We start from the raw sequence: 20,005 nt of genomic DNA, 5'->3' as shown, positions 1-20,005 counted from the left end.
TATGTCTCCATCTGATCTTTTGTTTTGCTTCTCCCTTAACATGCAATGAATTGTCATCTACTGCAACTTTGTTACCTTCCTAACTAAAAAATTATTAACTTTTTACTGTTAAAGGCAAATGTAACATATAGTTTTGCTGTAATTTTACCAATGGTTTTCTTTCATGACTAGTTACCTGCATCTGGATTCTATTTCATATATAGTTCTTATTTACCTTTACCATATCTGCAGCTTATAAGGTTGCGAGATGACCCTGTACATGAAGAATGTCCTCTCATATATCATCTCGATGTGGCTGCTATGTATCCAAACATTATATTGACAAACAGGCTCCAGGTATGCAGATTATGCAACTTCAACTATTGCATCTTCTTGACAATCTTTGATTTACATAGAGTTGGAGAATCAGCAGAAGGGCCAAACTCTTTACATGCAGCTGGATACATCACAGCCTTTTTTAATCATTTTATCCTTTTGGTGCAGCCATATTATCTTCTTGGACACTGCTGGACTACTAAGAATAGCATTTGAATTTGCATTATTATCTTAGAATGTTTCCTTTTGCTGTTAGCTGATGCTTTGAAGGCATTAAGTATGAGTTAATCTGCTTAAGCATTTTTCTTTAGGACATAATTAGTGGCCATCCCATCCCCTTTATGTGAAAACATCATTCTCTTTATGTGCTCTGTTTTAATGACTTTGTATGCAAGATGTTTACATTGAGGGTGATTTAGTAGATTTTGACTAAATTACAATGATCGATATAATTAGTATTACTCCCTTGATTTATGTGCTTTGTCAAATGTGCCAATACAATCTTGGTTCAGTGCAGCTCCACCCTTTGGCTATTGATACTCTGTTGGATTCTTAGGTTTTTTAACAATCTCATGAGATTGCATTGCCCCTTATGCACCTTTTGACAGTCTCTCCTGTCTCAGGCTTCTTCGTTTCCTATCTCTTGCTCTCACCAGTTCTCAGTTTCCGTTTATATGAGCACTGTCATGAGCTTTTTTACTTCTCTCAAATGTCATGTTATGTTACTTTTAGCAAGTTATATGCAATTCTTTGATGCAACTTAGAAGTAGTTGATTTGTATATTATTGACTCGTGCTTGTTCTTTTGAATGCCAGCCACCATCAATTGTCACGGATGAAATTTGCACTGCATGTGACTTCAATCGCCCAGGAAAAAATTGTCTACGAAAACTTGAATGGGTCTGGCGAGGGGAGACCTACATGGCAAAGAGAAGGTTTATTTTTGCATTGTTCTTATCATTGGATAAACTCTTTACGATCTCGTCACTGATAGTTGCTGTTCACTTGCCTGAAATATCAGTGATTATCATCATCTAAAGAGGCAGCTTGAGTCGGAGCTTGTTGAAGGTGCGGATGGGCAATCAGCAAAAACTTTTCTTGAATTGCCGAAAGCAGAGCAACAATCAAAACTGAAAGACCGTCTTAGGAAATATTGCCAAAAGGTACATTTTTCCATTCTATGCCAGTTCAATACAGGTATTTGCCTCAGTCTAACGTTGAACAGCAAGATTTTCTACTTGAGCAGGCTTATAAAAGAGTACTTGACAAACCAGTTACTGAGCTTCGAGAAGCAGGGATCTGTATGCGTGAAAATTCCTTCTATGTTGACACTGTCCGTAGGTAAGCTCTAGTAGTTTTTATCATGTAAACATGCCATTTTTCCTTCGTCTTTGCTGGTTTTGACTCAGTTGTAGTAGGGCATTTCATTAATTTGTTAATGAGCAAAGACGTGAACTAATAATTGTCTTGTTTTAATTAGTTTTCGAGATAGAAGATATGAATACAAAGGTCTTAATAAAGTCTGGAAGGGAAAGTTGTCCGAAGCCAAAGCTAGTGGAAATCCTATGAGGATCCAGGAAGCACAAGTAATCTCTCTCTCTCTCTCTCTCACCCTCCCTCTCTGAAAAGCATTCATACACATATACACAGCTGCACGTGCCTGCCTTTATGCACCATGTGGGAGTTACTTCAATTACAATTAGTATGGAGCTGCTATCAGGCTTAACTAACTCTGCTGCCTCTTTTCCTACTTTGGCAGGACATGGTTGTTCTATATGATTCTTTACAACTTGCTCATAAGTGTATTCTCAACTCTTTCTATGGATATGTCATGCGAAAGTATGAATCAGACACATTCTTCTCATTTGACTTTAGATAATTCTTCCCAAGTTGGTATTTGTTCCCTTTGGATAGTCGTTACAACGTCCTAGTTCTTTTATAGGGGTGCCAGATGGTATTCTATGGAAATGGCTGGAGCTGTTACATATACAGGAGCAAAAATTATTCAGAATGCTCGGTTGCTGATTGAAAGAATTGGAAGACCACTTGAACTAGATACAGACGGAATCTGGTGTGCCTTGCCTGGGTCTTTTCCAGAGAACTTTACCTTTAAAACAAAGTATGCTTCTGATATGCAATGGGCTTAATCTTATTTTACAGAGTTTTCATTCTTCAATGCTTGATAAGCACATTGTTTCATTTTCCTTTAGGCAGTGGGGGTCTGCTTCTCAATTGTCAAAATTAATGCTTTTTTGCTGCATTATTTCTGGAGAAATTAATATGCTTCTGTGGAACACATTCAATTGCAGAGACCCAAAGAAGAAGCTGACAATCTCATACCCATGTGTTATGCTTAATGTCGATGTGGCAAGAAACAACACTAACGATCAATACCAGGTAAGAAGAAAACCTATGTTGTGTCTCTCAAAAAATTGTAAGTCTACTACAGCCATATGGCATACTGTAAACTGACAAAGAAACTGCAATTGTTTTTTCTCTTTTATATTCTTTTAAGCAGTAGTCCTTTTGAACAGATAGAACTGACTGTTAACTCAAATTACGTTCAGACTCTGAAAGATCCTATAACTAGGACCTATACAACGCACAGTGAATGCTCAATTGAGTTTGAAGTTGATGGACCCTATAAGGTGCAGTGCTTGATATCTCATTTGCAAGATGAAATGAAATGATGACTTCTATATGAGCTTGATTAGTATCTACCTTTTTATGTAGTCTGAATTCTTTTTTATTTTCCCCCCGGCATCTAGGCTATGATTCTTCCTGCTTCCAAGGAAGAAGGAATCTTGATAAAGAAGCGTTATGCAGTTTTTAATGATGATGGGACCCTGGCAGAGCTGAAAGGTTTTGAGATTAAACGGCGTGGAGAGCTAAAGCTCATCAAAGTTTTCCAGGTAATTTCCTCAAACAGTTAAATTGCCTACATCATTTAATTAAAGTAGGAGATCAACTAACAAGAGTTGTTTGATGTACAAATTCTGTTACTGATGCATGATGGATAGAAACATGCTTAGCATCATTTGCATTACCAATTTAATTAAACTAAGATCAATTTGAAAACATTTATGAACTTACATTTATGACCTTTAGGTTTCAATATCTAATTGTGTTAGTAGTTGGTTACCAAATCTATTTCACCATTGCGATTCTTTTTCCCTATCTTTTCCTATTTTATCTTTTAATCTTTTGTTACAATTTTTAAGAGTAGATTTAAGGACTCTGCTAATATGCAATGCTGCACCATGGAATAGCAGACAAAAAGTACGAACAATGTACTTTTTGTAGTTATTTGCTTGACATGCAGAAGTTGCTAATTTCTGTTCCAAGGAATACACAAAAGTAAACGTTTTGCAATGTTTGTTGTCCATGTTCTGAGTTAACTGTGGTTATTTTTGTACCCATTTAAGCAATAAATGATGGGCATGTTTGGTTGGTCGGTTCAAATTCCAGAAGTTGAACTTGTACAGAAGAAATGTATCTATAAATGGGGTGTAAAATCCTTTGCTTTATCAGGCTCCTAGCAAACGTCTCTCTCCAATAAAACTATCATGTCATGCAAGTATATGCATTATGAGAATGTTTCCTATGATTGCCTATCTTTCACTTGTGAAAGAAGATGCTCTATGGGGTACCCATGCTTTCCAAGTCTTCCGCTTCTCACTGTTACTCTCTTAATACGATAATATGTAACAAGAGAAAACCATCTCAAAATTCCGTGAAATAAAATCTTTCCTACTTTCTGAATCTTGCAGAAACTTAATTGCGAGTAGAGGGGCAATTAATTGGTTGAAAAATAAATTAATTTGTAAGCTAGAGCCTATTTCTATCCTTATGTATTCATCTTGATTTTGAATGAATGCTCATTCAGAACCTCATGTTATAAGTTTGGCGTACTTAAAAACCTTATAATTGCAGGCTGAACTTTTTGATAAATTTCTGCATGGGTGCACCTTAGAGGAGTGCTATTCAGCTGTTGCTTCTGTTGCAAATCGATGGCTTGATCTTCTCGATGTAAGTTGAACAGATTCTGATATCATTTGGAAGAAAAAGCTTGAAAGTTGCCATGGATCCCATAGTCATTAACTCTTTTGTAGATAGAAATCTTTTGGAATTCTTAAGCTAACATAATTTGCTGTATTGCATTAGCTAAAGATTCAGATTGTGATACTGTAAACTATTCTAATGCCCCAGAATCAAGGAAAAGACATTGCAGACAGTGAACTGCTTGATTACATATCAGAATCAAGCACAATGAGCAAGTCCTTAGCAGACTACGGTGAACAAAAGTCTTGCGCTGTTACCACAGCAAAGCGACTAGCTGATTTTTTGGGGGATACAATGGTTAAAGACAAAGGATTGCGTTGTCAATATATTGTTGCATGCGAACCAAAGGTATCCATATCTTTAGCTAGGCAAATGGAGATTCTGGCTTTTGACTTTTGCCTTGTCTGCTTGATTCAAATTATGGATAACTCTGAATACTAGATTATTGCTTTCTATATGCATTGAAATATTCTCCATCCTAGATACAATGTACAGAAAGTATCATGACAATCCAGTTTTCTAATTCACACTTGTGGATTTACGGTCTACTAGGCTGTAAATACTGGTCCTTCAGCTTGTGTTCATTATGCATAGAAATCAATGATAAGAAAGTGCTCAAATTTTGTAGACCCTAAACTTACCACACAGGCTGCTGATATGAGATCTCTTAGTGTCTCCCTTTTGTGATGTTGACTTTTTGCTGTTTGTTCCTATCCTTCTTTCATTCTTCTATTGTTTTTAAATTGCCTTTGAATGAGATCATCTCAAAGCTATGGACTGTCTTGAGCAGGGAACCCCTGTAAGTGAGCGTGCTGTGCCAGTTGCCATATTTGAAACTGAACCTGGTAAAAGTTTCCTTCACTTGGTTAATATGATGAACTTTTATTGATCAAATTGATGACTGCTTTTACGCTTTCTCATTTCAGAGATTATGAAGTTTTATGTAAGGAAGTGGTGCAAGATTTCATCAGATGGTGGCATACGTTCCATTATTGATTGGTCCTATTACAAGCAGCGTCTGAGTTCAGCTATCCAGAAAACAATTACCATTCCGGCTGCAATGCAGAAGGTACTGGATCGAATTGGTAATTGAATCTTCTTTCTTTTATCAAATGTCTAAAGTCAATTTGAAAATGTTTAAGGTGGCCAATCCTGTCCCAAGGGTAATTCATCCCGACTGGCTCCATAAGAAGGTTCGTGAGAAGGACGACAAATATCGCCAGAGGAAATTGGTTGATATCTTTGGTTCCCTGAGTAAAAATAATGGTTTAAAAGGAAGTAGTGATGTTATCAGTAACAAACAGGGAGTTGATGAACAAAATGCTGCAGATCTGGAGGATTTTGGGAAAATTAGTAGGACTTTTCGAGTTGGACCTAGACCTGTTGTTCATTGTTTTGATGCCAATGAAGTGCAGCAATTATCTAAAACAAGCTCTGAATTGGATTGTCCCCCACAACAAAGTATTCGTGATGGAGGCACTCCAAAACTATGGACATCTCCACAAGAAGCTGCTATTTCTAAGGAAAGTATTGACAGGAATGTAGATTATAGAGGATGGCTAGAATTAAAGAAAAGAAAATGGAGGGAGACACGGGAGAAAAGGAAGCGCCAGAGGTAACATTCTTCTTTGATTGGAATATAGGTTATATAATCTTGAAGGGGCAATACTGTTAAAGGCAAACTGTGATTTTATTGATGAAGATAAAATATGACTGTTTGCTCATGTTACTTTATCTTGGATCTCAAGTTATTCAAGTGTTCTGGACCGCAGAGATAGATTTAGCTTTGCAGTTTGAGAATTTAAGATACTATCAAACTGATATTGGAAGGTTTCCCAACTTCTTTTCACCCATCCAAAGCAGTGCAGGTCCTTTACACAACCACAACTGGTGCTATGGATTGAGCAATGCCTTCTGTCATGAAATATTTGATGTTGTTTTGAGTTTTTACTCTTGTTAAATTTCTTCTTTGAATTTTGCTATGATTCATGTATCCCTACCAGGATCTTCTGCTGCACTAGATGCTTGAAAATATGCTTTGACTTCAGCAATAAGGATTAATACCTGTATCCTAACTTTTCTAAGATGGCGCTGTGTTTTGAAGTTTGCTAATTTTTTAGGTGCTCTTTTGTGCTTTACATCAAGTTCTTATTCTTCTAATCCTGAAATATGTAGATCTCTTCAGTTAGATGTTAATGATTTTGAGTGCTAGAAACTCGCTTTTGACGAGTTTACCAACCATTTAGGTGTCTCAATTATAAAACTTCTAAATTAGCACGCATGCATGCCAGTAACTACATTGATGTGACTGTTGTAGGTTGGACGCTGCAAGGAAATCTAATAAACAGAATGGTATTGATGTACTTCCCGGTTTCATGTTCAAATATGGAAAAGCTAAAAGCCGAGTTGGGGTTAATTCTTATTTTGAGAATCATCAGATGGCACTCACCCGCAGCCATTGGCAGGTGATTCAGATCTCATGCTTTTAACAAAATGACATTTCAACATTAATGGTTTGCTTAGGTTTATCTATGTCCATTCAGATAATCCAGCTCATACCAAGTCCACAGCATGGACATTTTTTTGCCTGGGTAGTGATAGAAGGAGTCATGCGTAAGATTCCTATTACTGTTCCTAGGGTATTTTTCCTCAACTCTAAAGATCCAGTAACAGAAGAATTTCCTGGAAGGCGTGTGAATAAAGTTCTACCACATGGGCATACTAGCTACAATTTAATCGAGGTACAGAAGGTCCAATGAACAAAATGGTCCCAATATAGAAGTTTTGGGTTTTTGTAGTTTTTTTTAAAATTTATTTAATTGATGCCTCAAGGTCATAATTGAAGAAGAACAGTTCAAGGAAGAAAGCAAGAAGCTTGCAGCTCACCTTGCAGATCCTGAAGTGGAGGTCAGCCTACTAAAGATAAGCTTTAATTGTTTACACCTTGCTAAAATTGAGCCTATTGCTGTACAGGTTTTATGATTTTTTGGCTGGATTTTCTATTGAAGCCTTTTGACCTGAGTGATGCCATTGTTTATGAACCTTGGGTGACTGACTTACTTATTTGTGAACAGTGCAACTGATTATCATTGAAAATTCATTTTTCCTGGTATTTACAAATTCAGGTAGATACATAATTGCTAATGAATGGGAAGGTCATTTTGGAATATAATGATAAGAATATGATCCAAGTGTTTTCATCACTTCCATTTCGATTGCTACTAAGATTGCAACCTTTTAACTTCATCTAATGTTATGCTGATAAACAATTTATCTGCTCTTGTTACTAGTTTGTGGAACTTTGCTCATCCTTCAATTTGATATCTTTTGCTTTTGTGGTATGTAGAGGGAATGGAAAAGGTGTATAATAGTTTTAGAATCGCTTCTTCGTGCCATTAATGAACTTGTATGTTTCAGATACGATTACTATACAAGGTTATCTGCTATCTTATCTCATGGTTCTTTTCCTCGAAAAATGCCAAGCCAATGGAGTCAGATGTTCTTACTGACTATCAACATGTCTTGATCCTTATATTCTTCTTTTTTCTCCTTTCCCTGGGAGGTTTGCGGGGAGCATCTTTTTTGGTGTTTCTGCAATGTGACAGTGTCAAAGCAATTGGTCTAGCGACACAAATTAAGCCCAAGCTGGAACTAGCTCTTAGATTCTTTCCTCATTCTTGATCTGCTCATGTTCATAGGACCTATAATCAGTTTAATATCATTCTATACACTAACTCCAAATGGAATATGTAACAGGGAATATATGAAACAAATGTGCCTTTGGAGTTTAACGCTATCCTTCAGCTTGGCTGTGTCTGTAAAGTAGATAAGAAAGCCAAAAGGCGAAATGGTCAAGATAGCTGGAGTATGAGTGAACTGCACATGAAAACAACAACTGAGTGCTCATATCTAGAACAATCACTGTCTTTCTTCTACTTGTATCACAGGTAATTGCTATACACTAACATGTTTTGCTGCTCTACTCTAAAGTATATATCTGAAGGTCATACTATTGTAGTATGAACATGGAGTTGTACTTTCAGAAATGCATAGGTTGCTTATATAAATATATCAAGTCCAAAGACATGTCTGTTGCACTTAACCTGCTGCAATGGCTTAATTTTGTAGTAAAAGCTGGTGTAGTAAAAGTATTTGTCAATGGTTTCTTCTTGTATGTGCACAGGGAATTTTGTTTGTCTGCTTCAATATTTTCTGAAGGACAAAGAATATTGCAAACATGAGAAAGCTGATAATTGATCTAGCTGTCTGTTAGTAGCAATAGTTGCTTGAAAAAGGCAGTCAATTTGAAGAAGCCAAATATGACTATGATTTTAGGACTTAGTCTTTTATAGGGAGAAAAAAAATCTTATGGTTGTTTGTTTGCCTTTAACTTGAAGAGCATGATAGATATCAAATGATAATTTCTGGTCATTGTTGTGGTTGCTTTGCATCTTAAAGGAATACATGATGCATTTCCTCTTGTATTTCATATGTGTTGTTATCTGTGCACTACCTCTATATTATAATATTCACACAATTTATTTGATATCGTGTTTCAGTATTTCTGAGGCAAGAGCAATATACGTTGGGTATTTTCCTGCATCTAGATTAATATCAGTACTGGTGGTTAATCCCTTTCAGAACAAAGAACTATCACCTCAAATTCTTGAAAGACTATTTCGAGAAGCTTGCCAGGCATTATCTTTTCAACACCCTAACTCAGCAGAAAGAATGAGTTTCAAGGTGAACTTCTTTTCTGCCCATATGATAATCTTTCTCTGCATCTGACTATTATCATCATTGAATGTGTGCTCTCATTCAGGTAGAGTATGTTGGACATGTCAAGGATGCTGAGAAGAACATGCAAAGAATGATAAATGACTACAGGTTTCTTTTTATTATTTATTATTTTTCCTCTTTCTGTTTTAATTCTGTTCATTGTCCCACTAATCCTTAGTGTCTTGTTTACTCAATCTTCTAATTCTAGCACCTTCTTGCGTGTAGGTTGTTCTGTAAACTCAGAGTACTTTTTGCAACTTTATATGTTTGAGTTGTTTTGGAAAATTCAAGCTAGTAAAATTGATTCTTTCACAAAAAACTAGATACTGACTAGTGTTGGATGGAAGTTTAAAAGTTGATAGTGATTGCTGTCTGGGAGGAGCTATTCTGAGTACCTTCTGTAATGTGTATAAAATTGTTTCTGGTGATGCATCATAAAAAGTTTCTGTTTTCTTTAGACCTTTTATGAGGTTTAATAATAGTCCGTTATAGAAGGAAGAGCATTAATACTGAAAACCATTTTGCATCATAACATGTGGAGGTTCCTAGAAAAAGATTAATTGCTGTGTCATTTAGATAAAATGTTATGGAGATCTAAGCTACAAAAACTATGCTGTATCGATGTTATCTATTATTTGAATCATTTTATTTTGCATAACAATTTGAATCTGAAATGAATATCCTGTTAATTTAGCATGGTAACTTATGTCCATATTCAGAGTATAACTTAGCCTGTAACATGGTGTGTGGAACATGAAACAAAGAATTAGAAGAATTTTTTTTTTTTCTTGTACTTCATCATTCTTCTCATCATCCAAGCCCCTATTCTATCCGCCCCCAACAACCAAAGCCCTTGAATGCCTTGGAATCTCGGTGGTTCTTTCTTTTGTTTGGAGTCATAGTTTTAAGTTGGCTGACCTCCATCTAGTTTAATTCTAGTACACTACATAAGTTTTAAAACAAAATCAACTAGGCAAATTAGAGCTTCATTAATCTTGGTTTTAGAAAATTGCTGCTGGTTTGTCCACAATTTTATAAACTGGATTAGTACATTTTAGTCTCTGGCATTGTTGCTAGATAAACTACTTAGCAGATCCATTGTAGTGTAAAAGATCCAAGCTACTCAAGTTTCCCCTTCTTTGACTGATTGCTCAATACTTGATCAGGATAGTCCTAAAGAAGATGCCTACTTGAGATCAGTTATGTATCTCATTGAGAAATTAGACTATGCTTGTTCAAAGCCATATGCTTAAAAGTTGTCAAAAGGGTAAGAACATGCATCCAGGCCCCAAGATGCACTTGAAGTGCCTCTGGATGTGGTATTACATAATTTGGTAATGGTGCATACATCTGTGCATAAGCCTGGCACAGGAGGCGCTTATGTTGCACCCACCCATTTTAAATTCCTAAAATGTTTTCTTCTGAGTTTGTTGCTTGTAACTAGTATTGTAACCTGGTAGATGCTTATATGGAGTCACTACTTGATTGGTCTAATGAGCTGAATTATTTCCCTAACATGCACATGTGTTGCATTTGATAAAGCAAACACGAGACATTAAAAAGTACTTCACCATCCTTCAGTGCTATGACACTTGCTCTATGGTCCTTGGACGCTTACGGCTAATAAAATATGAGCAGACGGATCCGAAGAATAGAATTGGTCCTTTGGAAAGCCTTCTACTTTCATGCTGGTGGACTTAATAAAGTCATGTCTACATATGCCATCTTTTCATCTGCCTATGGTTGTCTATCTGTTGATTTAGCAGTTCATTTCTCTTTTCTGGATGGTTTTAAATTACTGCTGCAAATGCTTTAACTATTTGGTTCGTGTTTTGAAACTAATTGGTAGAGATCGACATCATGGGCCTGTAATTGCTGTGATTGAGTGCCCTAATTCTGATTTGCTGAAGTCTAATATACAAGCATTAGATGATTTTCCTTGTGTGAACATTCCTTCCAATGCTCGTGATAGTCAATATCAGGTAACACAGTGAGTTGTTGCTTCAGTAGACATTTCTTGGTGACTTTATTGCTAGAATTCAATTAACAAAGAATGTTTGATGCTTTTCTCTTTAGGCTCTTGGGTGGCAAATTGTTGCTGCAAAAATTGGGATGCATCGATGTGCAGCATCTTCTCAGTGGTTGAATGAGAGAATCACTCTTTCACGTTATGCTCATGTAAAGTGTCTTTACCATTTAGCATTTATACTGTGTTCATCTGTATAGAAGTGCTTAAAAGTCACATTTAGCAGGTACCACTTGGAAACTTGGAAGTGGATTGGCTCCTACATACAGCAGATATCTTCTTCTCAAGAGCTTTACGTGATCAGCAGCAGGTTTTCCTTGATTTACATAATTCTTTGATTCTGTGCCTGATTCGATACTTTTAGTTCTTATCATGATATTTTTGTAGTTAATGTTTCTTAAAATTGAGAACATGTAACCTTTGCCACATTGTGTTTCAAGTACTGGGTGTCAATAGTACTTGGTTGAATTTAAGCTACCTAAGCTGTTTGTGTTCCTGTTTATCTTCTAGGTTCTTTGGATATCTGATAACGGCATCCCAGACCTTGGAGGCGTGAATGAAGAAATGTCAAGCTTCATTGATGAAGTTAGTTTGCAATAAAAAGTCTATTCTTCTCTTCCTTTCAATTCCTTTTCCAAGGGTTTTCTGGGGGTGGGGGTGGGGACTTTTACCACCATTTTTAATGTCACTGCAAAGTTGTGAAGTTCCTTCCAGTGCTTTCGTCTGCTAAATACTACTACTTGAAAAATAGGTGAATCAACCAATTCTCAACTACCCTGGCGCGTATAGGAAAGTTTCTGTGGAGCTTAAGGTCCATAAGATCTCTGTTTATACTCTCTGTTCTATTTTCTTTCTTTTTTTGTTGTCACGCTCTTATATGTTGTTTTAACTATTACTGCTTTTCAGATTCATCACCTGGCTGTTAATGCTCTTCTGAAGAGCAACCAGATAAATGAAATAGAAGGAGGTACTCTGTTTGGACTGGACCAAGACCTGAATCCTGCTACTAAATTTCCAGATGAGCAATATTGCTTTGATGAGGTGACTTCATGTGCACCTGCATTTCGTGTCCTCAAACAGTTGATTCAAAGATGTCTGGCAGATGCAGTTACATCTGGAAATGTATTTGCTGATGCAATGCTGCAACATTTATACAGATGGCTTTGCAGGTATATACTTGTTGCAATTGGGCCATTCCTTTTTGCCCTTTTTCGCTTTTACGGTTTCATAAAACCTTGTTCATTTACACTGCAGCCCAAAGTCTAAACTACATGACCCAGCTATCTATCGCATGCTACATAAGGTAATCACTGGTACAGAAATATATTTGAATTCTTTAGAGGTGCGATCGAAGGAGTCCATTATTCAACAATTCTTTTGCACCAGAAATTCATTTACTATTGCCCCCCCCCTCCCCGGCCCCCTTTTTGCAATTGTCTTTCCATTTCTCTAAGCTTATCCCCCATAAGTTGTATTAAAACTAAGCTTCAGGTCTAAGAAACATATTTCTTATCAAAGCCTAAGTTGCTGATGAGGAAAGTTAATTTCTTATGCATTTCAGGTTATGCAAAAGGTTTTTGCATTACTAGTGGCTGAGTTTCGCAAACTGGGTGCAACAATTGTGTTTGCTAGTTTCTCCAAAGTCATTATTGATACAGGAAAGTTTGATCTATTAGCAGCAAAAGCTTATTGTGATAGTTTGCTCAAGACTCTGCAGACTAGGTTGGTTGGTCTTAGACTCTTGCATGTCATTCGCATTCCAAATTGATGTTGGCTATCTGCTTATTCTTGTACCTCTCTTGGATTTCTATGTACAGAGACTTATTTGAGTGGATAGAGTTTGAGCCTTTGCAGTTCTGGCACTCCTTCCTTTTCATGGATCAGGTAGCTTCCCTACTCTGGATCTTCCCCCAGACTGTCATCATGATTGTCATTGTTGCTGTTGCCTTTTTGAATTGTCTACTGTTTTTGTATGCATATCATTTTCCTTAAAAGTGGGAACAAAGTTTCATAGTCTTAAGAGAGTTTCAAGATGAGAACCATGTGAATTCACTGCTTGCTGATCTATAAGGGAAGATGAAAAAGAGAGTTTGTCCTGATACCAAGTAGTGATAAGGGATTTATGGGACATAATTGGTAAAGATTATCCAAAAACAAAGGAAGAGTATTGATAGCACTAAAACATATGTTGTCAAGGGAAGATTTCATTCGAACTTGCTGCTGAGTTTCTTTTCACTTTCTTTTTTCTGTTTGTTCACTGTGCTGTCATAGTACAATTATGGCGGAATTCAAGCTAGTTTTCAAGATGAGTCGTCTAATGACAAAGCAAGACCAAGTGATGTTAGCATACAAAAGGAATCTGAGGTGGAGATTGTGTCAAGTTGGAATATTGCTGAAAACTTGCCGAAGTTGACTCAGGTAGGTTTGTTTTCGTCTAAAGTTGACTGCAGCTTTAATTATTCTAGCAGTACTGGTCCAAAATTTTGTAATGCTGTTAAACTTTTCAGTGCATACAGTATCATCTCCTGATATTCTATGCTGTTATACATTATATTCCCTTTTTTTTTGGCAGGACCATTTCATCTTGATTGTTTCTGAATTTATGTATATGCCATGGAAATTTGCACAAGAGCAAGCTGCTAAACGAGCATGTCTGGTGGATGGTGACTTGTGCACTCCATCAATCACAGCTGCTGCTGCTGAAACTTTTGACTTACAGATGACAGAAGATCTAAAGAACAAGGTATAACTTTTTCAATCAGTCTTACTGGTGGTGAAATTTTGTGGTTCAATGTCCAAAAAGATATCAGATTGACTTTAGTTATTTGTATATCTTGCAGATTAGATCTTACTTCACGGACAAGCTTCTAAAAATTGTTTGTGATCCCAGTCTTCTCATGAAAAGAAAGTCTCACGATCAACAGAACATCATGAATACAAATACACAACCTTTGGAGAGTTGCCATCTGGGCGATCCTGCATTAGAGTTCATTAAGTATGTTTCCACAGTTTTGGCTCTTGACCAGAGTGTTCAGCATGAGGTTCTGGTAATGCATATCTTTCAATTATCCAATCTTGCAGTAATCATCACAAATCTTACTGTTTATGTTTACTAAGTCTATTTTCTGCTCGAAAGATGGAAAGCTTCCATGTTTTTTTTGAAGTATTAGTTAATTTATCCATGACTATTGAAATTATTGGGTTTAGGCATTAGATATTGTTGTTGATTTCATTCATGCACAAGTGATCTTTTCAAATTGTAGTGTGCTATCTGGCACCAGCTATTTTCCCACTATTTTCTGCTCCCTGATGTTCTCAATAGTAAGAGCCTTTTTCTGACGAATCTTGTAATCACTGTTGAGCAGATCATGAGGAAGAATCTGCTTAAATTTGTCCGTGTGCGAGAATTTGCACCAGAGGCTGAATTTTACAATCAATCTCCATCTTTCACTCTACCAAATGTCATTTGCAGGTATAAACAGTAAGAGTATCTATATACTAGTCATCGGTCATGGGGCTGAATAGAAAATTTCTGTGAACTTTTTGGCATGTGTGGCGATAGACCAGTCTCTGTTGAAAGCATTGATTTGCAAGGTTAACATAAACAAACAATTCAGTTGTAAAGAACTTATCTGTTCGTTTTTTTTTTACTTTATTTGTTAATGTTGGTTTATGTGCTATTTTCTGTGCAATCTTTTCTCATTTGAATTATATATACGTTTCTCATTTCTCTACCAATATTGCCAGCTATTGCAACGAGTGCAGAGACTTAGATTTATGCCGTGACAGAGCTTTACTAGGTCAGGAATGGCGTTGTGCCGTGCCTCAATGTGGGCAACCTTATGATCGCGAGCTAATGGAGAATGCTCTTCTACAGATCGTAAGGCAGAGAGAGCGACTCTACCATCTGCAGGACTTGGTATGCCTCAAGTGCAACCAGATTAAAGCTGCACACTTAGCTGAGCATTGCTCATGTGCTGGGTCATTTAGGTGCAAGGAAGATGTCTCAGAGTTCCGTAACAAGATGCAAGTTTTTCTAAACATCGCACAGGATCAGAAATTTCAGCTACTTCAAGAGTGTACTTCCTGGATCTTGGAAGTCAGTCAGTTTTGGTGATGAGATGTACCTTATCCTGTGAAACAAACTTGGGATGCAAAGCAACTGTCGAATACGTGTGAAACCTGCGAGATTTACAAGGAAATTGCTGGTTTCTGGGACATGCAATCTTTCATGCAACAGGAGCAGCGCCCAAGGATGACATGCTATGGGGTGGCTTGGCTGTGGTATCGGGTTTCCACCAAAAGTCAGAGACTGGGCGGCACCCATGGCGTGCAGAGGTTTGCTCTGAAATAAATTAAATTCCGTGCTCGGCTTACTTGGCTCCTACCAGTGTTATTTATGCACCTTTTGTAGCATTGCATTTTACAGCAGATTATTGCTGGTAAAGCCAAATGCCCGGAAGTCAGAGAGACCATTGAGATGTGGGTATTGAAGGGCCAGCCAGGGATGGAGGAGAGGAATCGAATGTAAATAATTTCTCAGATCTCCCATGTATATGGAAGAATTAATATACATCCACCCATATGCTACATATACGCTTTTGATTTGGCAACTCGAGTAAAGCATCAATTAATGCATCTCTCAACAATGAACTGGATACAAGAGTAATAGCACCACTCATTTGCTAATAAATTCCTCACCCTATGACTACCCTACAAAGCTGCTCACTTTTAACTAAAAATTGATTCGAGAAAATAAGGCCTTCCTTCCAGAGTATGAATAACGAGTTAACGACGCCAGTTTACACAGCTACAACTAAGTTAATGCCTACGGAAAAGATCACCGAGGCTAGGACGGGTCCCCCAGAATACTTCCCACGCACAGGTTCTAAAAGCAAGTTAAGCCCGTGCAAGAGATTGTTCTGTTTTGATTTTGATGCTCACAGCAATTGGATCCTTCTATTCTCAAGGAAGTCAAATTCCACATTCATGTCCACATTCAAAGCAAATGCACAATATTTGCTTTGAATTTCACCAGAAAAACCATCTTCTCTTGGTGTTTGAATCAGGAACTATTTCGTTCTTGTTCTGGTTTTCCATTCCTTGCTTCAGTGCCTCAAGCCTTTTCCTGCAATCAATTTAGAAAAAGTTTACAGGTCACTCAACAGAAAAGATCAGACAAAACTATGTGCTTTAGCTCCTCAAAAAAAGTCAGTATGACCCCGGAGAGAAGAAAACAATAGCAGGCAAATGACTGGAAACAATAAAGCAAAAGGCCAAAGTCATTCTTAAACCCAAATAAAGAAAGAACATAACATCAGGCCACAAGCTACAGGGGATGATGGGTAACAAATCTAATCCATAGATGAAGCAGATGAGGAACCATCCCAAACCTGTGATATAATTCACCTATCAGCACATGCATCTGGAAGAAGTTCAGGGACGTAGTTTCCAGTTTGATTTTACTTCCATCCCCACAATCTCATGGTGCTAGTTAACAGTAGCCACACTATTAAAACAAAATTTTGGTACAAGGCTAGTGCTAGCTTACAGTTGGCACAATATTGTTTTATTTAGAAAAAATACACATACAAGGCTAGGTAAGTTATTGGGCACCTCTAATAGTGCCTTAACCAATATCTACATTCCACCTGACTCCTGTATTAAGAATTGGTGGCGTTTTACAGACTCTCCCTCTCTAAGACACACGGACACATTAAGAAACACATACACACACCCGGGAAAAGCATACACACATGCATGCACACACACATGTAGCATGTGCCAGCACAAATGAAGTGAAGAATCTACCAACTCAGAAGCACTACATAAGCAGTTAAAGCATCTGAAATGAAGTATGCACCCTAAGGAAGAACCACATACAAAATGCTCAAATAACAGAAACCACAAAATACGTCATAAGAATGACGAGTTTGCAGTTTAAAAGAATTGATGTCATAAAAACGCAGTTCTTATATAATGAAATCGACATTTAGTGGTGCTCGGGCTAGTCTAACCCTCATCCAAACATGCAAGTCCACTTAGTAACTATAAAGATCCCAGAAGACAAATAACTGTGGTCTTGTCATTCAATTAAGTGGTTTAGACCTCTACCAAAAAAAAAAAAGAAAAAAGAAAAAGATACCATGCTTCAATGTAAAGTCCAAAAGCAAGTATAATGCTCTAAATTACTTGATCCGTGCAAATGGAAAAGTAATTCTCATTACTTGGTATCAGTAAGGCGACCATGTAGACTCCATCTCTCACGAAACCCTTCCACGCCTTCTGTTCCACTTGCCAAAATCAGTCGTCTAAAAAACAAGGAAACAATAATAAGGATCTACAAGTAATTCTTTGACAAGACAATGTGTAAAAGTTGTAAAAAAGCCAGGCTTCTGCTGATTTCATTTTCTTTCCCGTTGTATTCTTATTCTCATTTTCCTCAGAGCTATAAGTGATAAGTCCATTCCTTGAAAACAATATGGTGGATGAGCAAGTCAATCAATTAAAGACAATAGAAGGCATGCAGAAGAAGTTACAGATGGTAAACAACTATAGACAAGGTAGTGTGGAAAATAGCTAAATTTTGACAGGTGCTAATCAATTTCATAATGGCTCTTTTCTTTATAAAATTCTGATCCAAGTCAAAGGTGAATCACATCTATATAATTGTGAGTCCAAAAGCTAGTTTGACAACAAACACGAGTCTAATTGAAACGCATTCTCCCAAAACAAATTTAGACTTCAAATTTGTGGCCTCATATTTAACTGAGAAGGCTACATTCTTTCCCACATCCCTGTTCAATATTAGACCAAAACACAATCTATTACTCAATACTAGACTTCATAATTATGTACAGAGTATCACCATCCTTGGTAAAAGAACAATACTTCAGTCCTGCCCCCATCAGTTGCCAAAAGACCATGGAGACATCAGAAAATTTACAGAATAATACGAACTTCTGATGTTTTGATAAAATTTAAAAAATTCCATTACCAAAGGAACAAGTTACAAAGATGTTCTTCGCTATAACCAAACCATTCGCTGCTAGATGTATATTACCTCTCCAACAATGTCACTTCTGATTCCAGCTGGGTAGATCTTTCCTTAGCTTCTTGTAAGGGCATTGACATCCCTAACTTACGCTCACTATCTTGAAGCCGTTGTCTCAGTTCCTTGTCCTGCAAAAAGAAACCTCAATCGAAGCAGTTCATAAATATATTACAGGCAGAACACCTCAGACATTTATTTCTAATAGACTAACACTATACCATGCAGGAAGCAACAAAATCAAGCACATAGTCAAATATACTCACCCTTTTCTCTGCACATTGCCGGTAGAGAGCAATCTCATCCTGACAGAAAGGTTCAATATCATTGATCTGCAAGCCTATAGCATAAAATCAAATGATAGAGGATAAACATCATTGAACATGCCCAAATGCCTAAAAGAAAGGCCAAGGACGAAACTTACACAAGAATAAGTTCCTCAAAATTCCATCACATAAATCCACACCTTCGAGCACGTGAGATGCGATTTCTGGGGGAATGAATGGTGATGGTGGCCCCATCATCAAGTCATCCCCAACCAGAATGGTCTCCTCCATAGTTGGCTGTGCATCGACTAGAAGCCCCACAGAGAAAGTCAATCAGCAGAGGCATTACTCCATTTCATTTACATTACAGTCAAACATGCAACGCATTGATCAGAATGCTCAAAGTAACAGCACGTTGCCATCAGAAGATAAAAGGCCCCAGCCAAAGTCTTATGAACTCCGATACTTCTACCACTTAAAACCAAAAAAGAAAAAGAAAGAGTATGCAATGATAATAATGATTAGCATCATAACTATTATCACCAAAACTAGCTTTCCACTTGAAGTTTCAAGTCCTATATACATAAGAAAAAGGGATATATTCCCATTTCTATACTCTATTGTCTAATTATCTGTCAAATTAAGTTGATTGGCACATTCAAAATACCAGCATTGTTCCTTTCCCTGCAACCAGTTTAAACCAAAATAAAAAAAGAAAGAGAAAAATAATCAACTAGATAGCTCTTTTTTAAACGAACTCGCACAATCACAAGTAAAAGATGGCTTAGCTAAGTGCATTTCTCCTTCCTTCCTCAGCCAACTGAAACAACAGGCAACCCTCCAAAGCCGACAATGAATAGTACACAGATACATCTAATATACAGAAATGGATAGTAACAGCAAATAACAACACTGAACCTTTCCCCAAAGCCTCGTAACCCTCGAACACCTACAAAAAGTTGAACAGAAGTGCATACATGCATGCTACAACGGAGGCTAAGTTTAAATTCTCTCCACAACGAACTTAACTATTTTCACTCAACAGAACTTGTATCAGTATCACCATCGTCTCATCATCCATACTCTCCAATAGAATTACTATTTTTTTCTAGATTGAACATTGCAAACCACTGTGTCTGTAGTTTAATTTCAAAACAAAGATATCAAGTTGCTAATGTAAAGAGGGCTCAGGGACAAACCATCCATGATATGGGTTTCTTTCTTTCTTTCTTTCTTAGCTTTTTCAGCTGGGTTGATTGATTCTTGAAACTCCGACGAGGAGTTTTAGTGATATTCTTGAATGCCTAGAAAGTTCTGAGGCATAGCAAATTAGAACTAAAATGACAAAAATAAATGGTATGAAGTCACCAAAAAGAGAGATATTTGAAAAGGCTGGGCTGTGTTCGTGGTCAATTTGGCAGGAGGTTGGCCTTGCCGGCAGTGGCTGGGAGAGAGAAAGACGGCTGCTTGGGGTGGCCGTCGGTTTATATGTTTTGACAATGTCCTA

At 37.2% G+C, this 20,005-nt stretch overlaps 2 protein-coding genes across 3 annotated transcripts in view; one reads left to right on the top strand and one right to left on the bottom strand.

The window, feature by feature from the left end:
• LOC113706235 (DNA polymerase epsilon catalytic subunit A) overlaps window positions 1–15,834 on the top strand; it is a 23,871-nt gene extending 8,037 nt beyond the window's left edge. The window contains exons 15-49 of the mRNA XM_027228121.2: window positions 232–336; window positions 1,131–1,249; window positions 1,336–1,477; window positions 1,561–1,655; window positions 1,795–1,900; window positions 2,074–2,153; window positions 2,257–2,433; window positions 2,624–2,711; window positions 2,882–2,962; window positions 3,083–3,226; window positions 4,248–4,343; window positions 4,524–4,724; window positions 5,167–5,221; window positions 5,303–5,445; window positions 5,519–5,991; window positions 6,694–6,841; window positions 6,920–7,117; window positions 7,209–7,283; window positions 8,133–8,323; window positions 8,936–9,119; window positions 9,199–9,263; window positions 11,005–11,137; window positions 11,232–11,333; window positions 11,408–11,491; window positions 11,692–11,766; window positions 11,933–11,992; window positions 12,088–12,350; window positions 12,436–12,484; window positions 12,743–12,903; window positions 12,999–13,065; window positions 13,453–13,599; window positions 13,754–13,924; window positions 14,022–14,228; window positions 14,547–14,653; window positions 14,929–15,834. Of these exons, the coding sequence (XP_027083922.2) occupies window positions 232–336; window positions 1,131–1,249; window positions 1,336–1,477; window positions 1,561–1,655; window positions 1,795–1,900; window positions 2,074–2,153; window positions 2,257–2,433; window positions 2,624–2,711; window positions 2,882–2,962; window positions 3,083–3,226; window positions 4,248–4,343; window positions 4,524–4,724; window positions 5,167–5,221; window positions 5,303–5,445; window positions 5,519–5,991; window positions 6,694–6,841; window positions 6,920–7,117; window positions 7,209–7,283; window positions 8,133–8,323; window positions 8,936–9,119; window positions 9,199–9,263; window positions 11,005–11,137; window positions 11,232–11,333; window positions 11,408–11,491; window positions 11,692–11,766; window positions 11,933–11,992; window positions 12,088–12,350; window positions 12,436–12,484; window positions 12,743–12,903; window positions 12,999–13,065; window positions 13,453–13,599; window positions 13,754–13,924; window positions 14,022–14,228; window positions 14,547–14,653; window positions 14,929–15,298 (4,962 nt within the window). The 3' untranslated portion in view covers window positions 15,299–15,834. The remainder of the gene's footprint in view (window positions 1–231; window positions 337–1,130; window positions 1,250–1,335; window positions 1,478–1,560; window positions 1,656–1,794; window positions 1,901–2,073; window positions 2,154–2,256; window positions 2,434–2,623; window positions 2,712–2,881; window positions 2,963–3,082; window positions 3,227–4,247; window positions 4,344–4,523; window positions 4,725–5,166; window positions 5,222–5,302; window positions 5,446–5,518; window positions 5,992–6,693; window positions 6,842–6,919; window positions 7,118–7,208; window positions 7,284–8,132; window positions 8,324–8,935; window positions 9,120–9,198; window positions 9,264–11,004; window positions 11,138–11,231; window positions 11,334–11,407; window positions 11,492–11,691; window positions 11,767–11,932; window positions 11,993–12,087; window positions 12,351–12,435; window positions 12,485–12,742; window positions 12,904–12,998; window positions 13,066–13,452; window positions 13,600–13,753; window positions 13,925–14,021; window positions 14,229–14,546; window positions 14,654–14,928) is intronic.
• Window positions 15,690–20,005, bottom strand: LOC113706246 (uncharacterized). 2 transcript variants are annotated; one of them, XM_072057772.1, is made up of 6 exons: window positions 19,698–20,005; window positions 18,699–18,806; window positions 18,499–18,572; window positions 18,245–18,363; window positions 17,409–17,492; window positions 15,690–16,309 (listed from the first exon to the last, which is right to left on the bottom strand). In XM_072057772.1, the coding sequence occupies exons 1-6, from the start codon at window positions 19,702–19,704 to the stop codon at window positions 16,213–16,215; spliced, it is 489 nt and encodes a 162-aa protein (XP_071913873.1). In that variant the 5' UTR covers window positions 19,705–20,005; the 3' UTR covers window positions 15,690–16,212. The 2 variants fall into 2 exon arrangements, with proteins under 2 accessions (XP_071913873.1, XP_027083928.1); XM_027228127.2 differs by having other exon boundaries at window positions 18,657–18,806; window positions 19,698–20,004.

Source organism: Coffea arabica, chromosome 1e (genome assembly GCF_036785885.1).
Source record: "Coffea arabica cultivar ET-39 chromosome 1e, Coffea Arabica ET-39 HiFi, whole genome shotgun sequence".
NCBI lineage: Eukaryota > Viridiplantae > Streptophyta > Magnoliopsida > Gentianales > Rubiaceae > Coffea > Coffea arabica.
This window is presented reverse-complemented; position numbering and strand designations above follow the sequence as displayed.